This window comes from Tupaia chinensis, unplaced genomic scaffold, assembly GCF_000334495.1.
Source record: "Tupaia chinensis unplaced genomic scaffold, TupChi_1.0 Scaffold000070_1, whole genome shotgun sequence".
NCBI lineage: Eukaryota > Metazoa > Chordata > Mammalia > Scandentia > Tupaiidae > Tupaia > Tupaia belangeri.
The window spans coordinates 535,593-556,043 of record NW_006159530.1 but is presented as its reverse complement, the minus strand read 5'-3'; the positions used below and the strand labels follow the sequence as shown (position 1 = coordinate 556,043).

At 55.5% G+C, this 20,451-nt stretch overlaps 1 protein-coding gene and 1 long non-coding RNA gene across 2 annotated transcripts in view; one reads left to right on the top strand and one right to left on the bottom strand.

Annotated features, from left to right (window-relative positions):
• Positions 1-15,449, top strand: part of OLFML2B (olfactomedin like 2B) — a 44,559-nt gene extending 29,110 nt beyond the window's left edge. Inside the window, exons 5-8 of the mRNA XM_006142234.3 lie at positions 2,406-2,631; positions 4,505-4,996; positions 13,868-14,044; positions 14,690-15,449. Coding sequence (XP_006142296.1) covers positions 2,406-2,631; positions 4,505-4,996; positions 13,868-14,044; positions 14,690-15,291 — 1,497 coding nt within the window. The 3' untranslated portion in view covers positions 15,292-15,449. The remainder of the gene's footprint in view (positions 1-2,405; positions 2,632-4,504; positions 4,997-13,867; positions 14,045-14,689) is intronic.
• On the bottom strand, positions 10,999-13,851 carry LOC102502309 (uncharacterized). Its single transcript, XR_333601.2, has 3 exons — positions 13,327-13,851; positions 13,034-13,123; positions 10,999-11,153 (listed from the first exon to the last, which is right to left on the bottom strand). It is a non-coding gene; the product is annotated as an uncharacterized LOC102502309 (long non-coding RNA).
• Positions 15,450-20,451: the final 5,002 nt, after the last annotated feature.

Sequence of the window (20,451 nt, the reverse complement as noted above, 5' to 3'; positions counted from 1 at the left end):
TCCTCCCGTGCAAAGGGAGCAAGCTGGCCGTGATGGCTAATAACATGGCGGGGCCGAAGGCTGCTCAGCGTTGGGTCCTGGGCATCGGGGACCAAGGCTGCCTTCTGCATGGGCCCTGCTCTCCGGTGGATTCCAAAGGTCTAGAACTACAGGTTGAGCCCCCAACCTTCTTCTGGTTGGGCTCCATAGCTGTGGGGAGCCACCTCTGTTACTGGCCACTGTGGTCCCCAGGAGAGCTGGGCTGGCCACACCCTTGGGCCACCATGCACTTCCTGATGGAGCCGTTGCCCCTCGGGAGCCAGATCAACCTGGCTGGTGGCCCTGCCTTTGAACACAGCCAGCTCCCGGGCCCGAGCCTCAGGTCCTTGCAGCCAAAGGTGGGTGGTTATGACCCTGGGCAGGGAGCAGAGCTGGACAGGGCAGGGCCGGACCCGAGACCATGCCACTCCATGGGCACAAGAGGCCCGTTCTTGGGCAGCAGCCCTGAGAAGGGGAGGCTGCCTTAAATGGTGGGACTCTCAGGGTGCCAGCCACGCGCCTGGACACCTGGTCTCGGGCTGCCAGTCACAGAAGACCCCTCAGAAACTCAGTTTAGCAGGGCCCAGTGGTGGCATGGCAGTGATGCAATCGGGCCCAAATGGAAAGAGTCTGGGTTCGCATCCTGGGGCCTCCCTGAGTGTGCCAGGCACAGGTGTGTGCTGTGAACCTGTCCAGCTGAGGCTGGGGGTGGATCATGGCACAGGAACCCTTCTGGGGAGTGCCCTTCTCTATGTACACATGTCTCTCTCTTCTCTCCCTCTCTTCCTTCTGTCTCTCAAGAAATAAGCTTTTTAAAAATTCAGTTGAACAAATATTGAGGTGCATTCATCCAGGGCAGTCAAAGAAGTAGAAGCGGCGATGTCTGCTCTTTCAGGCCGTCACAGTCGGAGATGGCGGCACCCTTGAGCGACAGCTGTGGGAGGGCGGAAGGCAGGCTGGGAGACGTGCCGTAGTGGGAACGCGGACTTGGACTCATTAGGAACTATGTTCAGCTTCAAGTTATTTGATCATCAGGAAAGTCAATGCATTTTTGCATAGAAGAATACATCGTGGGAATCAGTAGATGACATGGTGGTTATGTCGCTGGACTCCTGTGTAGTTGACCACAGTTCGAGCCCCAGATCTGGAAACTTAAAAGTCATGCCAGGCACGTGTGCATGTGTGCCCAAAATCCCGAGGGGAGAATGGAGGAGAAGGGATTACAGCAGCATCCCCCCTCTGGGGGGGCGATAACTCACTTTCTGGCTTTCTTCTTCTCTCTCCAGCAAGGGCACATGCCCGATAGCAAAAATCTCTCTCAACAACAACAAAAATATGTCATGACTTTCCCGATGACCTAATAGATGCCAGAACACGGTCCCTTAAACAGTAGAACAGTTTGTTAACTTTTCATGGAGAATAGCTCTGGAGGCCGGCAATCCAGGCTGGTGTGATCAGCTCCAAGACATAGTGACTTCCATCCTCAGAAATCCCCTCCTTGTCACAAGGTGGCTGCTCAGCTCCAGCTGTCCTGTCCACATTTCAGGCCAGAGAAATGAGGAAGAGAGCAAAAGATGCCTTTTGTTGTGTTAGCTCCCCTCCCCCCCTTTGTTTTTTTTCCATTTGGTATAGGGCACGTGCAGTCACCAGAGAGAAAGAGAAAGCACCCCTGGGAGGATGGCCACGCCTCATTCCCTTCTCCTGCATTCTCCTCTTGGGATTTTTTGGGCATGCACACACATGTGCCTGGTGTATTTTTCAAGCTTCTGGGTCTGGGACTCAAACTGCACAGTCAGCCTTGTGGGGTCCAGCCACCTTAACCACTATGCCACTCGCTGGCCTGCAGCATCCCTCTTAAGGAATGTTTCCCAATGCTCCCTGCACCGACATCTACCTGTGCCGCACTGAGCCGAATCCAGCCCGTGGCCATGCCCACAGAGCCAGGGCTCTATTAGCACAAAGGCAGGGATCCGGGCGGTCAGGTGGAAGCGTCTGCCAGAAGACGCGAAGCAGGGCTGGGGGGGAAAGATGAACTCTGGGCGGGAGGATCTGGGCGTCTTTCCTCGGGGACCTGAGAGTTTCGGTTTGCCTTGAGGTAGGCTTCAACAAGTGGCTCAACGGGCAGGGGTGGTCATGACTTCCAGACAGCAGTCTGAGCAGAGACCGCGCAGCTCAGGGGAGCCGAGAGGTCCCGGTGCAGGCCCTCGATGGGTCCCGCCCCACAGGACTGGTGAGAAGGCTGTCAGTCCCACACAGAAATAAGTGCCTCTCGGAACTGACTGGCTCCCGGGGAAGGCTGCGGTTGGCAGGACGGCCCTGACCGCCTTGCTGTGCCCGCTGCCACTCTGACCAGGGCTCGCCTCCCCTTCTGTCCCTCCGCGGAGCAGTATGAAGAGCGTTTCCTGCAGGAGGAAACCGTGTCCCAGCGCATCAACTCCATCGAGATCCAACAGACGCGGCCCCTGGCTCAGCCCGAGGTGGTGAAGCCACAGCGACCCCGGCAGAGGCAGATCCACCTGCGGGGCCGGCCGGCCTCCAGGCCCACCGTCATCCGGGGCTTCACCTACTATAAAGCCAAGGTCCCCGAGGAGGAAAATGACATCGAAGAGCAGCGTGAGTTGGGGACAGTGGGGCCGCCCAGAGGCAGGGCATGGGGGGTGTGGCCATCGGACCACGGATGGGCTCCCCTGAGCCAGGCTCCCTAACGCAGCCTGAAGACTGCCGGGGCCCCACCTGCAGAGGTACGGGCCACCCAGAATTCTCGCTGCGCTTCTTGGAAACTTGCGAAGTGGCGGAGCAACCATAGGCAGAACACACTGAGCAGAAGGGACTTCAGGGTCCTTGCAGTCCAGTCCTCCCCATTCACAGATGAGGAGTCAGGCTTGTGGGGGGCAATTCTCTGAGAGCCAGAAGGGGTCTTTTCCCGCCAGTGCCTCCCCCCAAGGCCCTAAGCATCCTGTCTGAGCCTCTAGCCCCTCCCCTTCGCTCTCCATCCTTTTACGTTTTCGCAGAAAATACCTATCCCTTTCCCACGTCCTCTTCCTGCATCTTTCTGCCAGCTGTCTCCTCTTCTCTTTGTCCAGAACCTGCGGAAGGTCCCTGGATTTTCCACCCCCAACTCTGCCTGCACTGGTTTCTTCCCCTCTCAGGTATAACCCGCTGGCCTGTGCTCAGCCAGTAGCCGGCATGATCATTTTGCACATTTGTAACTGTCGGGTTTTTTGTCCTTGTTGTTGATGTGCAGGGGCTTTTTACATATTCTGGATATAAGCCCTTATCATTGTATGTCATGCCAATCTGCCTTCCTGCCGTTCTTTCGTATTATTTTTTTGGTTTTGTTTGAGAGGTTTTCTATAGGGCATGTGCGTTCGCCAGAAAGACAGAGACAGAGAGACAGAAAGCGAGAAATCACCCCCCAGGAGGATGGCCACGCCGCAATCCCTTCTCCTCCATTCTCCTCGCGGGATCTTAGACACACATGCACACACGCCTGGTGTGAGTTTAAGCCATCAGATCCAGGACTCGAACCGCAGTCGACTATGTGGGAGTCCAGCGACATAGCCATTACGCTAACTGCTGGTTCCCCCTCATGTTGTTTTGATGTGCAGTGTAGTCCATCTGACAAACTGGTTCTTCTGTGGTTAGTTATTTGTTTCCTCTAAGAATCCTTGCCTCTGCACGTTCCTCCCCTCCTGTTGCTCTCCCCCTCACACCTCTGCCACCTCGGCTGGCCTTCAGCAGGCATGTCCGGCCTCGGGGCCTTTGTCTGCTGTTCCTTCCCAGGGTTCTTCTCCCACCCCTGAGAGCTGCTCGGCCCAGCCCCTTACCACCCTCAGGCCTTTGCTGCTCTCCATCTCCGTGAGCCCAGGTGACCCATCCTTCACTGCCTTAGGGCTCCCTTCCCACCCAGCATGCTCGGCCCTCCTTGCCCCTCCGCCTTTCCCCACAGCACCCTCAAACTGCAGCCTGCCCGTCCATTGTTCAGTGTCCTTGCCACTGGAGGAGTGTCCGTGGGGACAGGCCCTCCGTGCTGCCATCTGCCATCGCGTGGGCTCTGCTGGCACTGCCGACTAAGTGGGCTGGAGCCTGCCTTTCTCCCAGCCAACCAGTTTCACAGGTCAGGGCTGCGTGCCTTGCCATGACCCCGCGTCCTGGCTGGAGTCTCAGAGAGACTGTCAGGAGGTTCAAGGGGGCTTCGGCAAGTGCACGGGGAAGTGGAATTAAAGTCGGTGCAAAAAAAAAAAAAATCGAAACCCACGTATAGTTTTTCCAAAATACACATTTCCCATGAACTTTTGAAGACCGCTTCTCCCGTCCGATGTCCTTCCTCCTGTGCTCTGTTTCACCTTCCTGTAACACCCCATGCCCAAACCAGGGCGTTGCAGAGAGGACAGGACCTTGCCACGCTGCCCGGGCCCCGAGCTCGCACCCTTGGGAGCTCGTCCCTCTCCCCGGGCCACCGCTGAGCCCTGTCTTTGTTTCACAGAAGACGAGTTTTTCAGCGGTGACAATGGAGTGGATTTGCTGATTGAAGATCAGCTCCTGAGACACACCGACCCGCTGACCAGCACCCCCCAGAGGCCAACGGCTACTGCGACAGCCACCCCGGGCACTCAGACTGCGCCCCCATCCTCAGCCCTGCTGCAGACGGCCACCTCAGCCCCAGGGAGCACCACGGACCCCGCTCAGTACGCAAGTGAACAGCTCTCGGCAACACCGCAGACCACCCGGGTGTCCCCAGACCCCACAGCGGAGGCAGCCACCACCGTGGCCCACACGGCCACGCCGCAGCCTCCAGCCTGGGCCTCTCCGGGGGCTGCTCCTGGGCACACGTTTGTGGACGCCACCTTGGCCCCGGTGCCTCCCAGCATGGTGAGCACAGACCCTCTGGGGAACGAGACGACCGCTGGGCAGGGGGCGACCCCGGCCAGCCCCACCCTGAGCCCCGAAGAAGAAGATGACATCCGGAATGTCATAGGTGAGTTCTCCCCAGCCTCGGCCTCCAGGGAAGTCCGGGGAAAGGCTGAGCCTGCACACAGGCTGAGAGGAGAGGAGCCCGAGGCTCACGCCGCTTTGTAAGGGAAGGCTGCTGGGCTTCCTCCACCAGCCGCTGGCTGGTTCTGTTGTGGTTTTGTTTCACTTTTATTTCTTTCTTCCACGAGTGAGAGAGAGACAGGCATTCCCAACAAGGTCTCAGCGCCAGCCCCAGATCTCAGGCACGCGTGTGTCTGCCACACTCGGGGAGGTCACCAGACGTGGAGCCTGGACCTCCCCTGGGGTCGGCTTCACAGAGCATCACTTCTTTTTCTCCTGAGGTTTTTGTCATAGTGTGTGTGGTCTCACTGGAGAGAGACAGAGACAGAGAGGGCAAGTAAGAAATCACACCCGGGGGCTGCCCATGCCACCGTCCCTTCTCCTCTGTCACCTCTGGGGGACTTGGGGCGCGCCCAGCACATTGTGCACCTGTGCCCAGCACAATTTTTAATCCGCCGGGTCCGGGACTCGAGCCACGGTAGACCACGTGGGAGGTCAGCTTCTTAAGTATCGCATCACCTGCTGGCCCCCAGAACGTCAAGCTTTCTGTTTTTGTTTTTGTTTTAGAGGTTTTCGCCTTAGGGCATGTGCACGCACCCGAGAGAAAGACAGAGAGGGGACGTGAGAAGTCGCCTCCCAGAAGGGCGATGGCCACACTGCAGCCTCCCCTCCATTCTCCTGGGATCTTGGGCACGCATGCACACGTGCCTGGTGTGCTTTTCAGGGTCTGGGACTTGAACCGCAATCGGCCATGTGGGAGTCCAGCGACATAGCTGCCTCACCATCTGCTCTCCCCAGCATCACGTCTTACTGCTGCACCGTCATCTGGTCCGTTGCAACATCTAGGGTTTATATTTTCAAAACGTACCATCCATCGGAGTGAGAATCCTTTCTAATACGTACAAATGTGCGGAGCCCCGATCCTGCCAGCCTTCATCTGGTGCTTTCGGTACTCAGGCCTTGTGGTGGGTCCCGGGGCCCCTGGGGTGCCTGCGCTTTCTCCAGTAAGTTTACCAGGCCAGGAAAGAACAAAGGACTCTTCTGGGGATAACCCCCAGAACCATGGCAGTGTGGGAACAGAATAGCCAGAACAGCGAGCCCCAGGGCAGAATCTCAGATTCTGGAGAGACAGAGACAGACAAGGGAAGGGAGGAAGCACCCCCCACCCAGGAGATGGCCACACTGCAGTCCCTTCTCTTCAGCTCTCCTCTCAGGATTTTGGAAACGCATGCCCCTAGCATGTTTTTCGAGCTGCCGGGTCAGGGACTCAAATGGTGCAGGTGGCCATGTGGGATCCAGCAGCCTTGAATACCACAGCACCTGGCCGGCCCCGGACAGAATATTCCAGAAGCCTGGGAGAGAGTTCATGGTTTCAAAAAGAGGCTAAGAACTGTGAGAACAAGGTGGGACAAGGCGACAGGAGAAAGGAAGAGGCGAGCTAGCCACAAATGTCTCTTCTGGAGAGAAGGAAGCCAAGCATACGTCACCACTGAGGCTGACTTGCATGCACGGGCCAGAGAGAGGAAAAGGGAGGAAGTACCCCCAGGGAGATGGCTACCCACAATCCCTCTTGCTCCATTTTTCCATCCTGTCGGGATTTGGGGCGCGCACACCTAGTATGACTTTCAGGCCACCGGGGCTGGAGTTTGAATTGCGGTTGGCCACGTGGACTCTGGGCTCCCTTAACCACTACTCTGGGGCTGGTCTAGTATTGTTTTTCTAATTGCCAGGGGGTACACGCGCTCCCCAGAGAGGAGAGACAGAGAGGAGGAGAGGGAGAAAGCCCCACCTCGGTGGGCTGTGGGGCGTGGGGCATGGTCACACCGCAATCTCTTCTTCATCTCTCCATCCTGTTAGGGTTCAAGCACACACAGCCAGCTTGCCCAAGCTGCCAGGGCCAGGAATCGAACTGCAGTTGGCCATGTGGGGTCTGGCTCCTTTAACTGTGAGGCTTTGGGGCCAGCCCCAAAAGTCACACCACTGAATAACAATTTTCTCAAAATACTTGTTGAGAAATAAATACCTTTGACTTGACAGAGGACTGGCGGTCTGATGCCTGGCCTTGCCTGCCCTCCACTTCCTGTCCTTGGGCAGCCCTCCTAGAACTAGGGTGCCAGCCACTGCCAGGGACAGGGTGATGGGAGGAGCAGTGGTCAGGAGCCCCGTCCTGGGTTCTAGCCCAGACCCTCCCGCCACCAGCTGTACGAGCTGTGCCCATTCGCTACCCTCGTCTGGGTCTCAGTAGAAATCAGAATTTGCTGAGGACCATTTCTTCTGTTATACCCTACGGTTTTCTGCAGGGATTACCTGGCCATGCTAGGACAAGGGGTTCTTATTGGGTGAAAATCCCAGAAGAATGGCAGAGGGAACAACGGACATCAGGGCCCAGGGTCTGTGGCGCAGTCACAGTGTCCTGGACGGCAGAGCTGGAGGACACGTGCCGTCAGCCGCTCTAGTCTCTGGCCGGGAGGGCCAGAACACGCGCCAGGTGCGTGTATACGTGCCCAGGGTCCTAGCGGCTGCACAACCGGAGGAAAGAGGGCACATCGTGCCAAGCCCTGTGACCAGTTCTCTCTCTTTCTCTTGCTCTCTGACAAACGCATAGCCATTTTATTGTGAACGGAAAAAAGTAAAAAAAAGAAAGAAAGAAAGAAAGAAAGAAAGAAAGAAAGAAAGAAAGAAAGAAAGAAAGAAAAAGAAAGAAAGAAAAAGGAAGGAAGGAAGGAAGGAAGGAAGGAAGGAAAGAAAAAGACTTTAGGGCCAAACTTCACAGCCCTGGCCTGGGGGAAGCTGAGCAAGAAGGGAGTCCTGGGGCCTCCGAGGTGGGAGTGTGAGTACCTCTCTCTGCCTTTGTCTCTTTCCATCTCTCTCTCATGGAAGAAATTAACTTTGAAAAAGAGTAGCCTGCAGGGTTTCCCAGAAGCGCTGGGTTCTTGCCTCTGGCCTCTTGCGCCTGCTGCAGAAGAAACAGGGACACTGACACGGCTCTCTGCACATGCCAAGGGGTTGACCGGAGCGTGGCCCAGAGAAGGTGGCTGTTCAGGCAGTGTGGGCTTTGACAAGTGGGGGGACTCTTCATCCGTGATCACCGTCGAATGCCTCGCTCGGGCTGCCGGTGGGGAGGAGGGAGTTCCCCTCCCGGAACCTTCTCCGCAGCGTACCTGCCCAGCCTGTGCCTGGCCCAGTCACACAGGACGCGCTGACACCTCCCAGTCTCGGGTGAATAAAACTGCTGGGCTGAAACAGACTCGGGCCGCTGTCGTGCCGCTGCAAAAGGTGGCCTGCTGTCCGAGCTGTGATGCTAGGGCAGTTTAGGATGTGGCCTTTCTTTCTTCTTTCTTTCTTCCTTTCTTTCTTTCTTTCTTTCTTTCTTTCTTTCTTTCTTTCTTTCTTTCTTCTTTTTCTTTTTATATAGGGCGTGTGTGCTCACTGGAGAGAAACAGAGAGAGACGGAAAGTGAGAAAGCACCTCCCTAGGCGATGGCCACACCGCAATCCCGTCTTCATTCTCCCCTCGGGATTTTGGACACACACGCACAAGTGCCTGGTGTGTTTTTCAAGCCACTAGATCCGGGATTTGCACCATATAGTCGGCTCCCTGGGACCCAGCCACCTTAACTACAGTGCCACTAGCTGGCCCACATGTGGCTTTAAACAGGACTGCTTTCAAAGGAACAGCTGCTCCCAGGGTGCCCAAACCTGGCGTCATGATGCCCTAACATGGCTGTTGTTACCCTCAGGAAGCTGTGACAATCTCGAGAACGTTCCCCAAACACGTACCTTAGAATTGACTTGTGTGCACACATTTGGCCCTCATGTAGTTCTAGGAGGGGGAGAGGGAGATGCTGGGGACAGGGGTCACCTCCCAGGCGGTGCCTCTGCTCCAGGCAGCAGGACCCGGGGAGGTCTGCTCTCGGGCCATGCAGAGGAACCAGTGAGCCGCGTGGCCGAGGCTGTGCAGAGCTGACTGGAATGACCGCAGCTCCTGGTATGTGTTTTCGAGGGACTGGTGTGAGGTGGGGGCAGAGCACAGCAGGCAAAGGGGACAGTCAGCTGCTGCCACACCAGAGAGAGCCTCTCCCAGCTGAGCCTAGAAAACAGCACGTCTGGGAAGAACGCCTCCCACACAAAGCATTTGACCTCAACAGCCCTCACGCTTGGCCACCCTCCCTGGCCTTGGTGTGGGAAGGCCGGGCCTGCCTGCCTCGTGTTAGAGAGGCGACCCTGCCTTGGGCTGTAGCAGGGCTCTCTGGAGCATCCCGGCACCCCGACTAGACACCCAGGCACCTCCGAGGTCCGTTGCTCTGTCACTGGAGGCCACTCTGCCTGCCCTGACCCCACAGGCACACTCTGGTCCCAGTCTCGCTGACTCGCCTCCAGCCCCTCACACCACTGGGAACGCCATGGTCTTAGGATGCAGGAGGGGCCTCGGGCCTTGGAAATGACAGCACACCGAGGCCATACTCCTTGTGGACGGTTGAGGGCCCCGGTGTAAGCCTCCCAGTGGGGCTACACGGTCTGCTCAGAATCCATTCAGCACGACACCGTGCCAGGCTGAGAAGGCCGGAAGTGAGATGTGGCTTCCACAAAGGGGCATTGGCGCCCGAGACCTCGAGCAAAGGGAGGGAGGCAAGAATGGCGAGGCCAGAGCAGCTCCAGGGCTCAGAGGTGATGCACTGCTCAGGAGATACTGGGTCCCACGTGGTGAACACGGTTTGAATCCCCAGCCAGCCTGATACACCACACAGACACACGGTACCCAAGATCTGGCAGTCAGAGGACCGGAGGAAGAAGATCACAGTGTGAGCAGATCCTGTGGAAGGTGCTCGTCTCTCTCCCATCTCTCTCACCTTTCTCTCTCTTAAGCACACACATGCTCTGTTGTGAATGAAAGGAAAAAAATTGCGCTCATCAGAGAGACAGAGAGGGAGAGGAAGAAGCCAGCCCTAGTGGAGCTAGTTGTGCCGCCACCTCTCCTCCACTGCTCCGTTCTCTCAGGACCTGGGGCGTGCAGGACATGTACCTGGCGTCTTTGTCAGGCTGCCATGACTGGGATTTGAACCATGTGGTCAGCCATGTGGTATCTGTCTTCTTGACCACCAAGCATGGGCCTGATTAAGAAGAAAAAAGTGTTTTTAAATGGCAAGGTGACAGGGCTGGTGTACCAGGACAGGGACTCGGCCTCCAGCAGTGGTTGGGGAAGGCGAGTTTCCAAGTTAGTGGATGTCCGCTCAGGAACTGCTGGCTGGGTGGGACCGTGAGCGTGCGCAGAGTCCAACTGGTGTCATTGGAGTGATCCAGGCCACAGCGGTGAGGTCGGCCAAGAGGTGAAGGAGGGACGGGATGGAGGCGGCTCAGTGGCCCCCAGAGTGGGTGGAGGACACAGGGATGCCAGGAATGACCTGGGCTCTGCCGTGGGGGGCGGGTGGCATGCCAGGTCTTTCTCTCGGACAGGGGGAGTAGGCTTCGAACTGAAAAAAAAAATGAACACTCTTTATTTTATACATTCCATCACTAAAATCATCACTGCCTGTAGAGTGAATTTACCCGATCTGTGAACTCTGTTTTTAACCTGCTAAGTTTGAGGAGCCAGGTGGACACCGGGAGGAAGTGATCTTGCAGGTACAATGCTCAGAAACAAGACCTAGGCCGGGACCAGCAGTTAGCATAACAGCTATGTCGCTGGACTCCCATGTAGTCGATCGCGGTTCGAGTCCTGGACCCAATGGCTTAAATTCACGCCGGGTGCGTGTGCGTGCGTGCCCAAGATCCCAAGAGGAGCATGGAGGAGAAGGGATTGCAGCGTGGCCATCCCCCCTGGGGGGTGATTTCTCGCTTTCTGTCTCTCTGTCTCTGTCTGTCTGGCGAGCACATGTGCCCTATAGCAAAAACCTCTCAAAAGTAAAAGAAACAAGTCCTGGGCCAAGAGTCATCCCACAGAAGTCGGCGTGTCTCCCTCACCTGAGAAGCTGACGCCGTGTGTCGGTTCCTTTCTGGCTGCAGGCAGCAGACACTTACTCTCTAGCACTTGTGGAGGCTGGAAGTCCCAAGTGCAGCTGACAGAGCTGAAGTCAGGGTGTCAGGGCGGGTCCTTTGGAGGCTCTGGGGAAGGGTCCATTCCTAGTTCTGGTGGCTGCCAGCCTTCCTTGGCCTGTGGCCACACCCTGCAATCTCTGTTCCCACTGCCACATCCTCTCCTCTCTGTGGTCAGACCTCCCTCTGCCTGTTACAAGGGTATTTGGGGTTGCACTTAGGACCCACCCAGATAACCCAAAGTTATTGGAGTAACTCCAATAATCTCCAACTCTCAAGATCCTCGACTTACCCACACCTGGAATATAAAGTAACACCCACAGGTCTCAGAGGTCACGAACCTCATCCCCAACCGAGCTCATCTGTTCAAACCAATAAAACAGGCTCTGATGGGCCCGCAGGTGGTGGGATGGTGCTGCACTCCCGTATGGCTGACTGCAGTTCAGGTCCTGGACCTGGCGGTTTGAAAATCAAGCTGGGCACATGTATGTGCTTGCCCAGAATCCCAAGAGGAGACTAGAAGAGAAGGGACTGTGGTGTGGCTGTCCCCTATGGGAGGTGACTTCTCACCTTGCCTCTCACTGTCTCTCTTTGGTAAGCACACATCCTATGGCAAAAACAAACCCAAATGAGACCCTGGCTGCCATGGAGAAGCCGTGCTTCCTCTACCTAAGGGAGCCCCAGGGAGGGCATTTTTATGTCTCCTTTCCCTTGGCACAGCCCGGCACAGCCAGGACGCCGATTTCCTGTGCCAGCTGCACCCGCACACATGCCCCAAAGCCAAGAATTGGGCCCGTGAGGCAAGGCGTGTTCTGTCTCGTATTTTAATTCCACTTTTCCGTGAATTTCCCTGACACATATGAGTTGTTCCTTTTTCACTTTTTCATATGTACCTATTAGTATTTATTTATTTTAATTTTATGTATTTATTATTATTTTTTAATTTGCTGTAGGGTACATGTACTTACCAGAGAGATGAGAGAGAGAGAGAGAAAGTAAGAAAGCAAGCAGCCAAGACTGGGACTTGAACCGCAGTTGGCCGTGTGGGAGTCCAGCACTTTAACCACCATGCCGCCCGCTGGCCCTAGTCAGAGCCTATTTTATTGTCATGAACAGATGAGCTCAGCTGGGGATGAGGCGCTGGGCAGGTTCTGGAGTTGATCTTGTGGAGGAAACCCTCCCCACTCTGGCAGGCTGGGCCCTAATGAACCCGCACATGGCTGCCTCACCCCTGCCAGCTGCCTGAAAAAGGGTGCACCCCACTGCACCCCACTGCTTTCCCCCACTGCCCCAGACCCAGGGCCGAGGGCACAGCTGCCCACCCTGTCCTGTCAGCTGCGAGCCCATGCTCCTTCCTCAGAGCACAGCTAAGGAGAACAGACGGAAACAATTGCAGCAATTTAGAAATGGGGTGACCTGGAATTTGGTGGACCCCGGATCCCCGGGGTGAGGCCTTTGTTAATTTTTGTCTCAGGTCAGTGTCAAGGACCAATTATTCTCGTCACTATGGCCCAGCTGTGCCGCCCGTGTTCACAGCAGATGTGTGGTGGGGGGTGGGGGGTGGCTCTGCTGGTCCCAGCTCCAGGAGGGGGGTTCATCTGGGCTTCCCCCACCCTCTGCCGCCCCCTTCCCAGCTCCTCCACATACCACCAGTGTGGAGACAGACATGCACGTGGCCTTGGTCACTGTGACTTCCACGCCATTCAAGGCCACGCTCAGTAATACCACACGTACACACTGCGAGCTCATGGCTTGGGCTGACCCCGTGGGGTGCCAGTCGCCTTTTAGGACCTTCCTAGGTGGGTACTGGCTCATTCCAAAGAGCCACTCTGGACGTCGCTAGCCCGCCATGGTGGCTCTCCGATAACACCATGTCCCGTGACAGTGAAGCCACATGGGAAGACCCAAGTTCCCATCCCGAGGTCTCCCTGGCCTTGTCAGATACGCACCTGCCCATGCTGGGGACTGGCTGAAGCTGTGGAGGGCCGCAGAATGACAACCGTGTTGGGGGGTCTGCCTCCCCCTCTGAATAAATAAACCTGAAAAGGTTGTGGGGAGCCTTGCTGAGTTCCTGTCGCATCAAGGTGGTCCCACAGTCAGAGTAACTTCCTATGTGGGAGCTCGGTACCTGCCCCTCCGATTGTCCCTCAGGGACCCTGCCATCTGCTGCCCGTAGTGACAGCAGGGGCTCCAGGACTGGTAGGTGGGCCTCGGCACCATGAAAGCCCCCTGTTCACACAACCTGGGGGAGCTTGGTGTTCCCGGCTACTTCTCCAGAGACCCCCGTCTGGCCAGTCCTCGCGCTGTGCTCTGTCACCCAAGATCCTGCCGACCTGCGGAGGGCCCATGCCTTCCAGACACTGTGCTCGGTGCCCGTCGGTGCTCCCACTCAGGATGGGGTGCGCGTGGAGGGAGGGACAGATGCATAAGCGTTGTGGGGGCACAGGGTGACATGCCCTGTAAGGGAGATGCCTTCATGGTTCGGCGGGTTGGGATGGACTAGGACACATGGCCAGGACGGTTTGCAGAGGATGGCAGTGTCAGGAAAGGACTTTGGATCTTAGGTCCTTGAGGGGTGGGACTGAGAAGTCAGAAAACAGCAGGAGCAAAGTCTGGTGACATGGAAGTGGCCCAGGAGGAGGACGTGGGGGGCTTTGCAGGAGGAGAGTATAGGGCAGGGAGAGGAGTAGCTGGAGGCTGGAAGATGTTTGAGTCAGCTCGGAGTCTGGGTGAGGCCAGGAGTGGGCCCTTAGATCTCCCAACGCCCACCCACTTCTCCCCAGGCAGGTGCAAGGACACCCTCTCCACGATCACAGGACCGACCACGCAGAACACCTACGGGCGGAACGAAGGGGCCTGGATGAAGGACCCCCTGGCCAAGGACGAGCGGATTTACGTCACCATCTATTACTATGGCAACACTCTGGTAGAGTTCCGGAACCTGGACAACTTCAAACAAGGTACGTGGGGGGGCCCACTCGCAGCTTCTTCCCTGCCCCGCCACCCTGTGCCAGCCATAGCCAGGACCCTCTGGACAGTGACAGCGGACAGGAAGGGTGACAGCCTCCAACGGTGAAAGGGCTTTCCCTGTGAGAGCAGCCCCTTCCCACGCTGCCTCTGGTGGCTCCTGGCCCCACCCCTCTTCCCAGCTCCTGCTGTGTGGGACAACCCCGGGCCTGGTCTAAAAGACATTAGTGAAACATCCCCCAGGCCCGATGGCGGTGCAGTGGTAATGCAGCCGGATCCGCGTGGGGAGGTCCCTGGATTACGTCCCAGGGCCTCCCTGTACATGGCAGGCATGCCAGTGATCCAGACTGGCTGCGGCTGGGGGTGGATCAAGGCGTGAGGAACCTCTTGGGCATGTCTGTCTTTCTCTGTCTCCCTGCTCATGGAAAAATAAATGAACGAGAAACTCGAAGCAGCTCAGGGAGGTGAGCAGGGATTGCTGTACCATGTGACCGATAGGACACAGAGACACAGAGAGGTTAAGCCATCTGTTAGCACTAGGAAGTGGCAGAGCCAAAGCACGACCCGGGTTCCCCAGGACCTTGGCCACCCCCGCTCTGCAGCCTGGCCCTGACGCCCTGCCCCCTCGCTGCCCGCAGGCCGCTGGAGCAATTCCTACAAGCTCCCCTACAGCTGGATCGGCACGGGCCACGTGGTGTACAACGGCGCCTTCTACTACAACCGCGCCTTCACCCGCAACATCATCAAGTACGACCTCAAGCAGCGCTACGTGGCCGCCTGGGCCATGCTGCACGACGTGGCCTACGAGGAGGCCACACCCTGGCGGTGGCAGGGCCACTCGGACGTGGACTTTGCCGTGGACGAGAATGGCCTGTGGCTCATCTACCCGGCCCTGGACGAGGAGGGCTTCAGCCAGGAGGTCATCGTCCTGAGCAAGCTCAACGCGGTGGACCTGAGCATGCAGAAGGAGACCACGTGGCGCACAGGGCTCCGGAGGAACTTCTACGGCAACTGCTTCGTCATCTGTGGGGTGCTGTACGCCGTGGACAGCTACAACCAGCGCAACGCCAACATCTCCTACGCCTTCGACACCCACACCAACACGCAGATCGTGCCCAGGCTGCTGTTTGAGAACGAGTACGCCTACACCACCCAGGTGGACTACAACCCCAAGGACCGCCTGCTCTACGCCTGGGACAATGGCCACCAGGTCACCTACCACGTCATCTTTGCCTACTGACACCCTCGTCCCCACAAACGGAAGCACAGAGGGGCACTAGCACCTTGTGTATGTGTGTGTGCGTGCGCATGTGTGTGAGGATGCGAGTGCACGTGGATTGAAATGTGGTGTTTAAAAATATAGATTATTTTGTATAATATTACAAATGTAAAATGACACTTGGGGTCTATTTTTTTTTAATACGGATTGTAGATCAATCCATACGTGTATGTGCTGGTCTCATCCCTCACGGTATGTATTTTTGTGCCAATGAACTGCTCCTTGTGACCAGTGACCACCGGCCTTCGCGCCTTCACCCTCGCCCACTCCCAGGTCTCAGCCGTGGAAAGGTTTCTTCCTCCGGGGTCAGCGTAGGCTGCCCCAGGAGCTGGAGTGAAGAAGGCAAGAAAGAAGTGCTCAGTGGCGGGAAAAAAAGTTTTATATATTGGAGAAGTTTTTAAAAACCCAGAAAAAAATGCCTTTTTTTTTTTTTTTATAATAAAGAAGAAATTTAAAACCATTCCACGCCCGATTGCGTTTTGGTTTAGCTCGGATTTGCCCAGCCAGGTGTTGAGCCCTCTCCGGGAAGCAGCGCGGCCTGGAGTTCCCGCGAAGCGTTCTGCTGAGCGGGGCTGCGTCCAGGCTGTCTGAGGAGCCCCTTCCCTCCGGGTGAGGGCTTCCTGGTGGGGGTTCTGAACATACAGTCCCTGTGTCCTCCCGTGTTCCGTGGCCTCCCTCCCTTCATTTCTCTCCTGTCATCACATCGCTCCCTTGACCGGGTCTGCCTTTTTTTCTGGGGTTTTGCCCAAGATGTGGGGACATGTTTATCCCTTAGGACTGTGTCCTGTGACCTGGTGTGTTTCGTGCTGACATACTAAGCTGAGTGGGTTTGGCCTGGTCGCACTCCCTTAAAACCCTTCCAGCTGGGGCCAGTAGGCGGCGTGGCGGTTAAGGCAGTGGACTCCCATATGGCATCCTCAGTTTGAGTCCCGGACCTGGTAGCTTGGAACACACCAGGCATGTGTGTGTGTGTGTGCCCCAAATCCCAGGAAGATAATGGAGGAGAAGGGATTGCAGCCTGGCCATGCCCAGGGGGATGATTTCTGTCTGGCAAATGCACAACCCCTGTGGCAAAAACCTTTTAAAACAAATAAACAAAAATCCTTTCAGTCAACCATCCAGTCTCTCCTCCCTGCTCCCCTCCTCTGCCCACCTTAGACATTCCCACAGTCCATCATTCCCTCCCTACCTGCCCTTCCAGGAGGAAGCCCCCTGGTTCTGAAACTGGGTCCCTGAGAGGGGAAGGCTGAGCCCTGCGCGGTGTTCTTCCCCCACACTGCACACAAGGGGAGGCAGACCCTCAGGAACCTCAGCGGGCTTCTCCCCAGTTTGGGAGGGCAGGCAGAGCCTGGGAGAGGTGGGGGGACAAGCACATCGGCCACACATACCCTGCTGCCCGCCTGCCCAGTTGGTCCTAAGCAGACCCCAGACACTCCACTGAGCGCACCCCGGTCTGTCTGGGTCCGGTCCATCTCCCTGCATGGTGGGGAGGCCTCCAGGACACAGGCCATCCCCCCAGTAAGCCAGGTGTGGGCTGAGAAACCTCAAGGGGGGACAGGCAGAGCAGGGACTGGGCAGTCCCTAGGCTGGAAGGGGCAGCTTTGCTAACTGTCCCCACCAGGATCTTGGGTCCAGGCCAAGCAGCGCCCCACCCGGAAGTGACCATGGTCAGGCTCCAACCTAGATACCCACGCGGCCAATCTCCTGAGCACACGGCTTTCCGGCCGCAGCTCCTCTGAGCTGCCTCCCAGGCCCCCGTAGGCGTCCTCACTTCCCGACCTCCAGTTAGGGGGTCACATCAGAGGGGTGGGGAGCCAGAATGCAGAGCCCTAGCACAGCTTGTCTGGGGGGATGAACTGCCCATTTGGGGCAGGCAGGGAGCCTCCCCAGGTGCCTCCCACGTGGGAGGAGGAAGCAGAGGTGACTGAACCTGAAGCTGGGTGGTCGGGAACATGCCCCGAGTGATCCAGGCCTTCTCCAAGTAGCCTCTCCGCGTGGGATGAACCGGACACATCCAGGCTTGCAGAACGAGTTTCTCAGAGGTCAAAGGCTTGAGGGGCCCCACCTCAGCCTCTTTCCTTGCCTGTAAAATGAGGGGGCATTTTCCGGCTCCCAGAGGGGCCAAATGTAACCCCGAGGGCATTTCAGCAGCTGGCCACCGATGGGACCTGTCTTTCCTTGGTTCCCTGTGGAAGTCCTTCCCGAAGGTAGGAGTAGAGGAAGCATGACTGCAGCCTCACCCTTCCGTTCCTTTGACATTTATTTATTCATTCAACAGACACTGGGGAGCCCCTTGTGGGGGGCGCTGAGTGGATAAGACAAAGCCCCCGCCCTCACGGAGCTTATATTCCGGGGAAGGGGACGGGAAATGCATTACAGAGGGTCTGGATGGTGCTTGGCCTCTGGGAGGATGTGACCCACATGGGAAGGCTCCAGATTTGCATCTGGAGACCTCCCTAAGTGCTCCAGGCCCACATGGGTGCCCGTGATCCAGGCTGGCTGAGGCTGAGGGTAGATCGCAGCATTGAGACCCTGCTGGGGTGCTTTCTCTCTCTCTCTCTCTCTCTCTCTCTCTCTCTGTGTGTGTGTGTGTGTGTGTCTCTCTCACCCATGGAGGATATAAACTTTTTAAAAAAGAAATGAATTATGTGAGATATGACAGCAGTAAAGTGAAGAAGAGAGAGGATCCACAGAATGGAGGGAAGGCAGGGGATGCTGCGGGTGCAGGCAGGTCAGAGGTAGCCTGTCTGCTAAGGGGACACTGAGCAGACAGCGAGGTGCTGTGCAGGCAGAGCCGAGGGCCAACAGCAGGTGCAGCAGCAAAGGAATCCGCCCACCCGCATCCTCCGGAGAGCCCACAGCACGTGGTGAGGCTGGTGGGAGTACGTCCGGCCAACCTAGCCCCTGGGCAGTGAGGAAGTTCATTCTGCTTTCACCGAACATGCCAGCACACCCGAGACAGCTGGGGGTCAGAGGGGCCTTCTTTCTGCCCACTTCCACCCAGTGCAGAGGGAGGTTTGATGTGGAAAACTCTCCAGGGTCCAGGTCTTAGTTCTGGGTTGACTTGGCAATCATGTGTCCCTGGATGAGTCACTTACCCTCTCTGAACGTGGCTGTCATCTGCAGAGAGGACCACACTCTGCCGGCTAGGAGGGTAGATTCATGTAAGATTCAAGACAGGCAGAACAAGTAAAAGATCCCTATCATTTGACATGAAATAAACAAACCTGGGGCGATAATGCTATGTGAAATAAGCCAGGCATGAAAGACAAATGCTGTATATCCCCATTTAACATATATGGGGTGATTGGAGAAGTCGTGATGCATTTTTGCATAGAAAAACAGACTTCATGACTTTTTCTTTTTTTTTTCCCTTCGTCTTTTTTTATTTTTTCTATTATTATTATTATTGTTATTATTATTATTATCTATACATGTCATCGCTATACATCACTTAGATTGTAGAGACTTTACCCAGCATGATATACACCAGCCCAGTTGAGAGTACTATACGCATTCTCATCAACAGATAATAAACCATATCTGTGTCCCACAAATGTCTTACCACTCCGTTTTTCCCCCAGATTTCCTTTCCTATGCTCTTCCTCTCCCACCACACTCTTCCCACTTTGTCTCTAGTGTCCATAACAATTTTTCCTGCATTTATGTCATCCAGTCTCTCAGTCTCTACCATAGAGTGCAGACAGTCGGTGTATGTTAAGTGGAGACATACAGTCTCTCTTTCTTCATGACTTTTTCAATGACCTAGTACCTAGTGTCCTCACTCAGTAAGGAAGCTAAGGGACTTGAGTTGGGAGAAAACAATGAACAGACACAAGAATACATCTGATCTTGATACTTGCTTTACAAAACCATGCTGCGTTTGGGGCCAGCAGATGGTGTGAAGGTTAAGGTGGCTGGATCCCATATGGCCTACTCAGCAGATCAAGTCCTGGACCTGGAGGCTTAAGGACCACATGGGATGCATGTGCGTGCATGCCCAACGTCCCAAGAAGAGAATGAAGAAGAAGGTACTGTAGTGTGGCCATCCCCCTTGCGAGGAGATTTCTCACTTCCTCTCTGTCTCTCTCTCCCTCTATGTCACTCCCTGGCAACTGCACGTACCCTAAAACAAACCAAAAAATTCTACACCCCACAAAGATGTACAATGATTTTATGTAAATCATAAATTACAGTTTTAAAGAAAGCAAGTGAGAATTACCAGCCATTGTCACTGTCTAATGCTGATTCCCTTACCTCGATTTGCCAAACCAGCTCCTCACTGGACTCCCCCGCTGCTCTCCTGGTCCCCTGGGATTCAAGCCAAAGAACCCCTTTTTATTCCCCATTCTCTGGGTCTCCACAGCAGCTTAATCACCAGGCCTCAAGTCCTATCCTCCGTAGCGGTACTGTGGGAGCCAGCGGCTCTCGTGGGCAGATCCTAGCTCTGCCCCTCCTGGCCGTGTGATCTTGGCCGAGACGCCAATCTTCTCAGCACCTCGATTTCCTCTTCTTTAAAACATGAGTGATGAATGTGTCTTACCAGGCTGTTGGAGGGCGTAATGAAACATCAAAAACACAGGCCAGTAGAACACACTCAACAGTTTAGTTTTTTACTATGAAAATTTCCAGTCACTCAGAAAAATAGAGATGAAAATATAACGAACCCCCATATTCCTAACCAAGCTATAGAAAATATCAAGGTTTTTGTTATACTGGCTTCCTCTCCTTTTTTTTTTTCTTTTTTTTTTTTAATTTTTATTTTCTACATTAATTCACTATACACCATCACAACACACCAATGAATTTTCCATCCAAAATACACTGTGCACTGGTTCAGTCAAGCACATCAACATACATGTACTCAGCAAGTAATTTTCCAATTCTTACATCCTGCATACCTTGCCCTTTGTCTTGCCATCCCTGATTCCCCATCCCCCAACCTCTGCCATGTCCCATCTTCCTCCTCCATTGTCCCTGGCATCCATGGTTGCCCTCCATGCCTTCTCCCCCCATTTTATTAATTCACTAATGAACTTAATTAATCTAAATATTTCCAATAGCAAGTGCAGCTGATATATACATATCCATGAACACAAGTCTGACTTTAGGCATAAACTT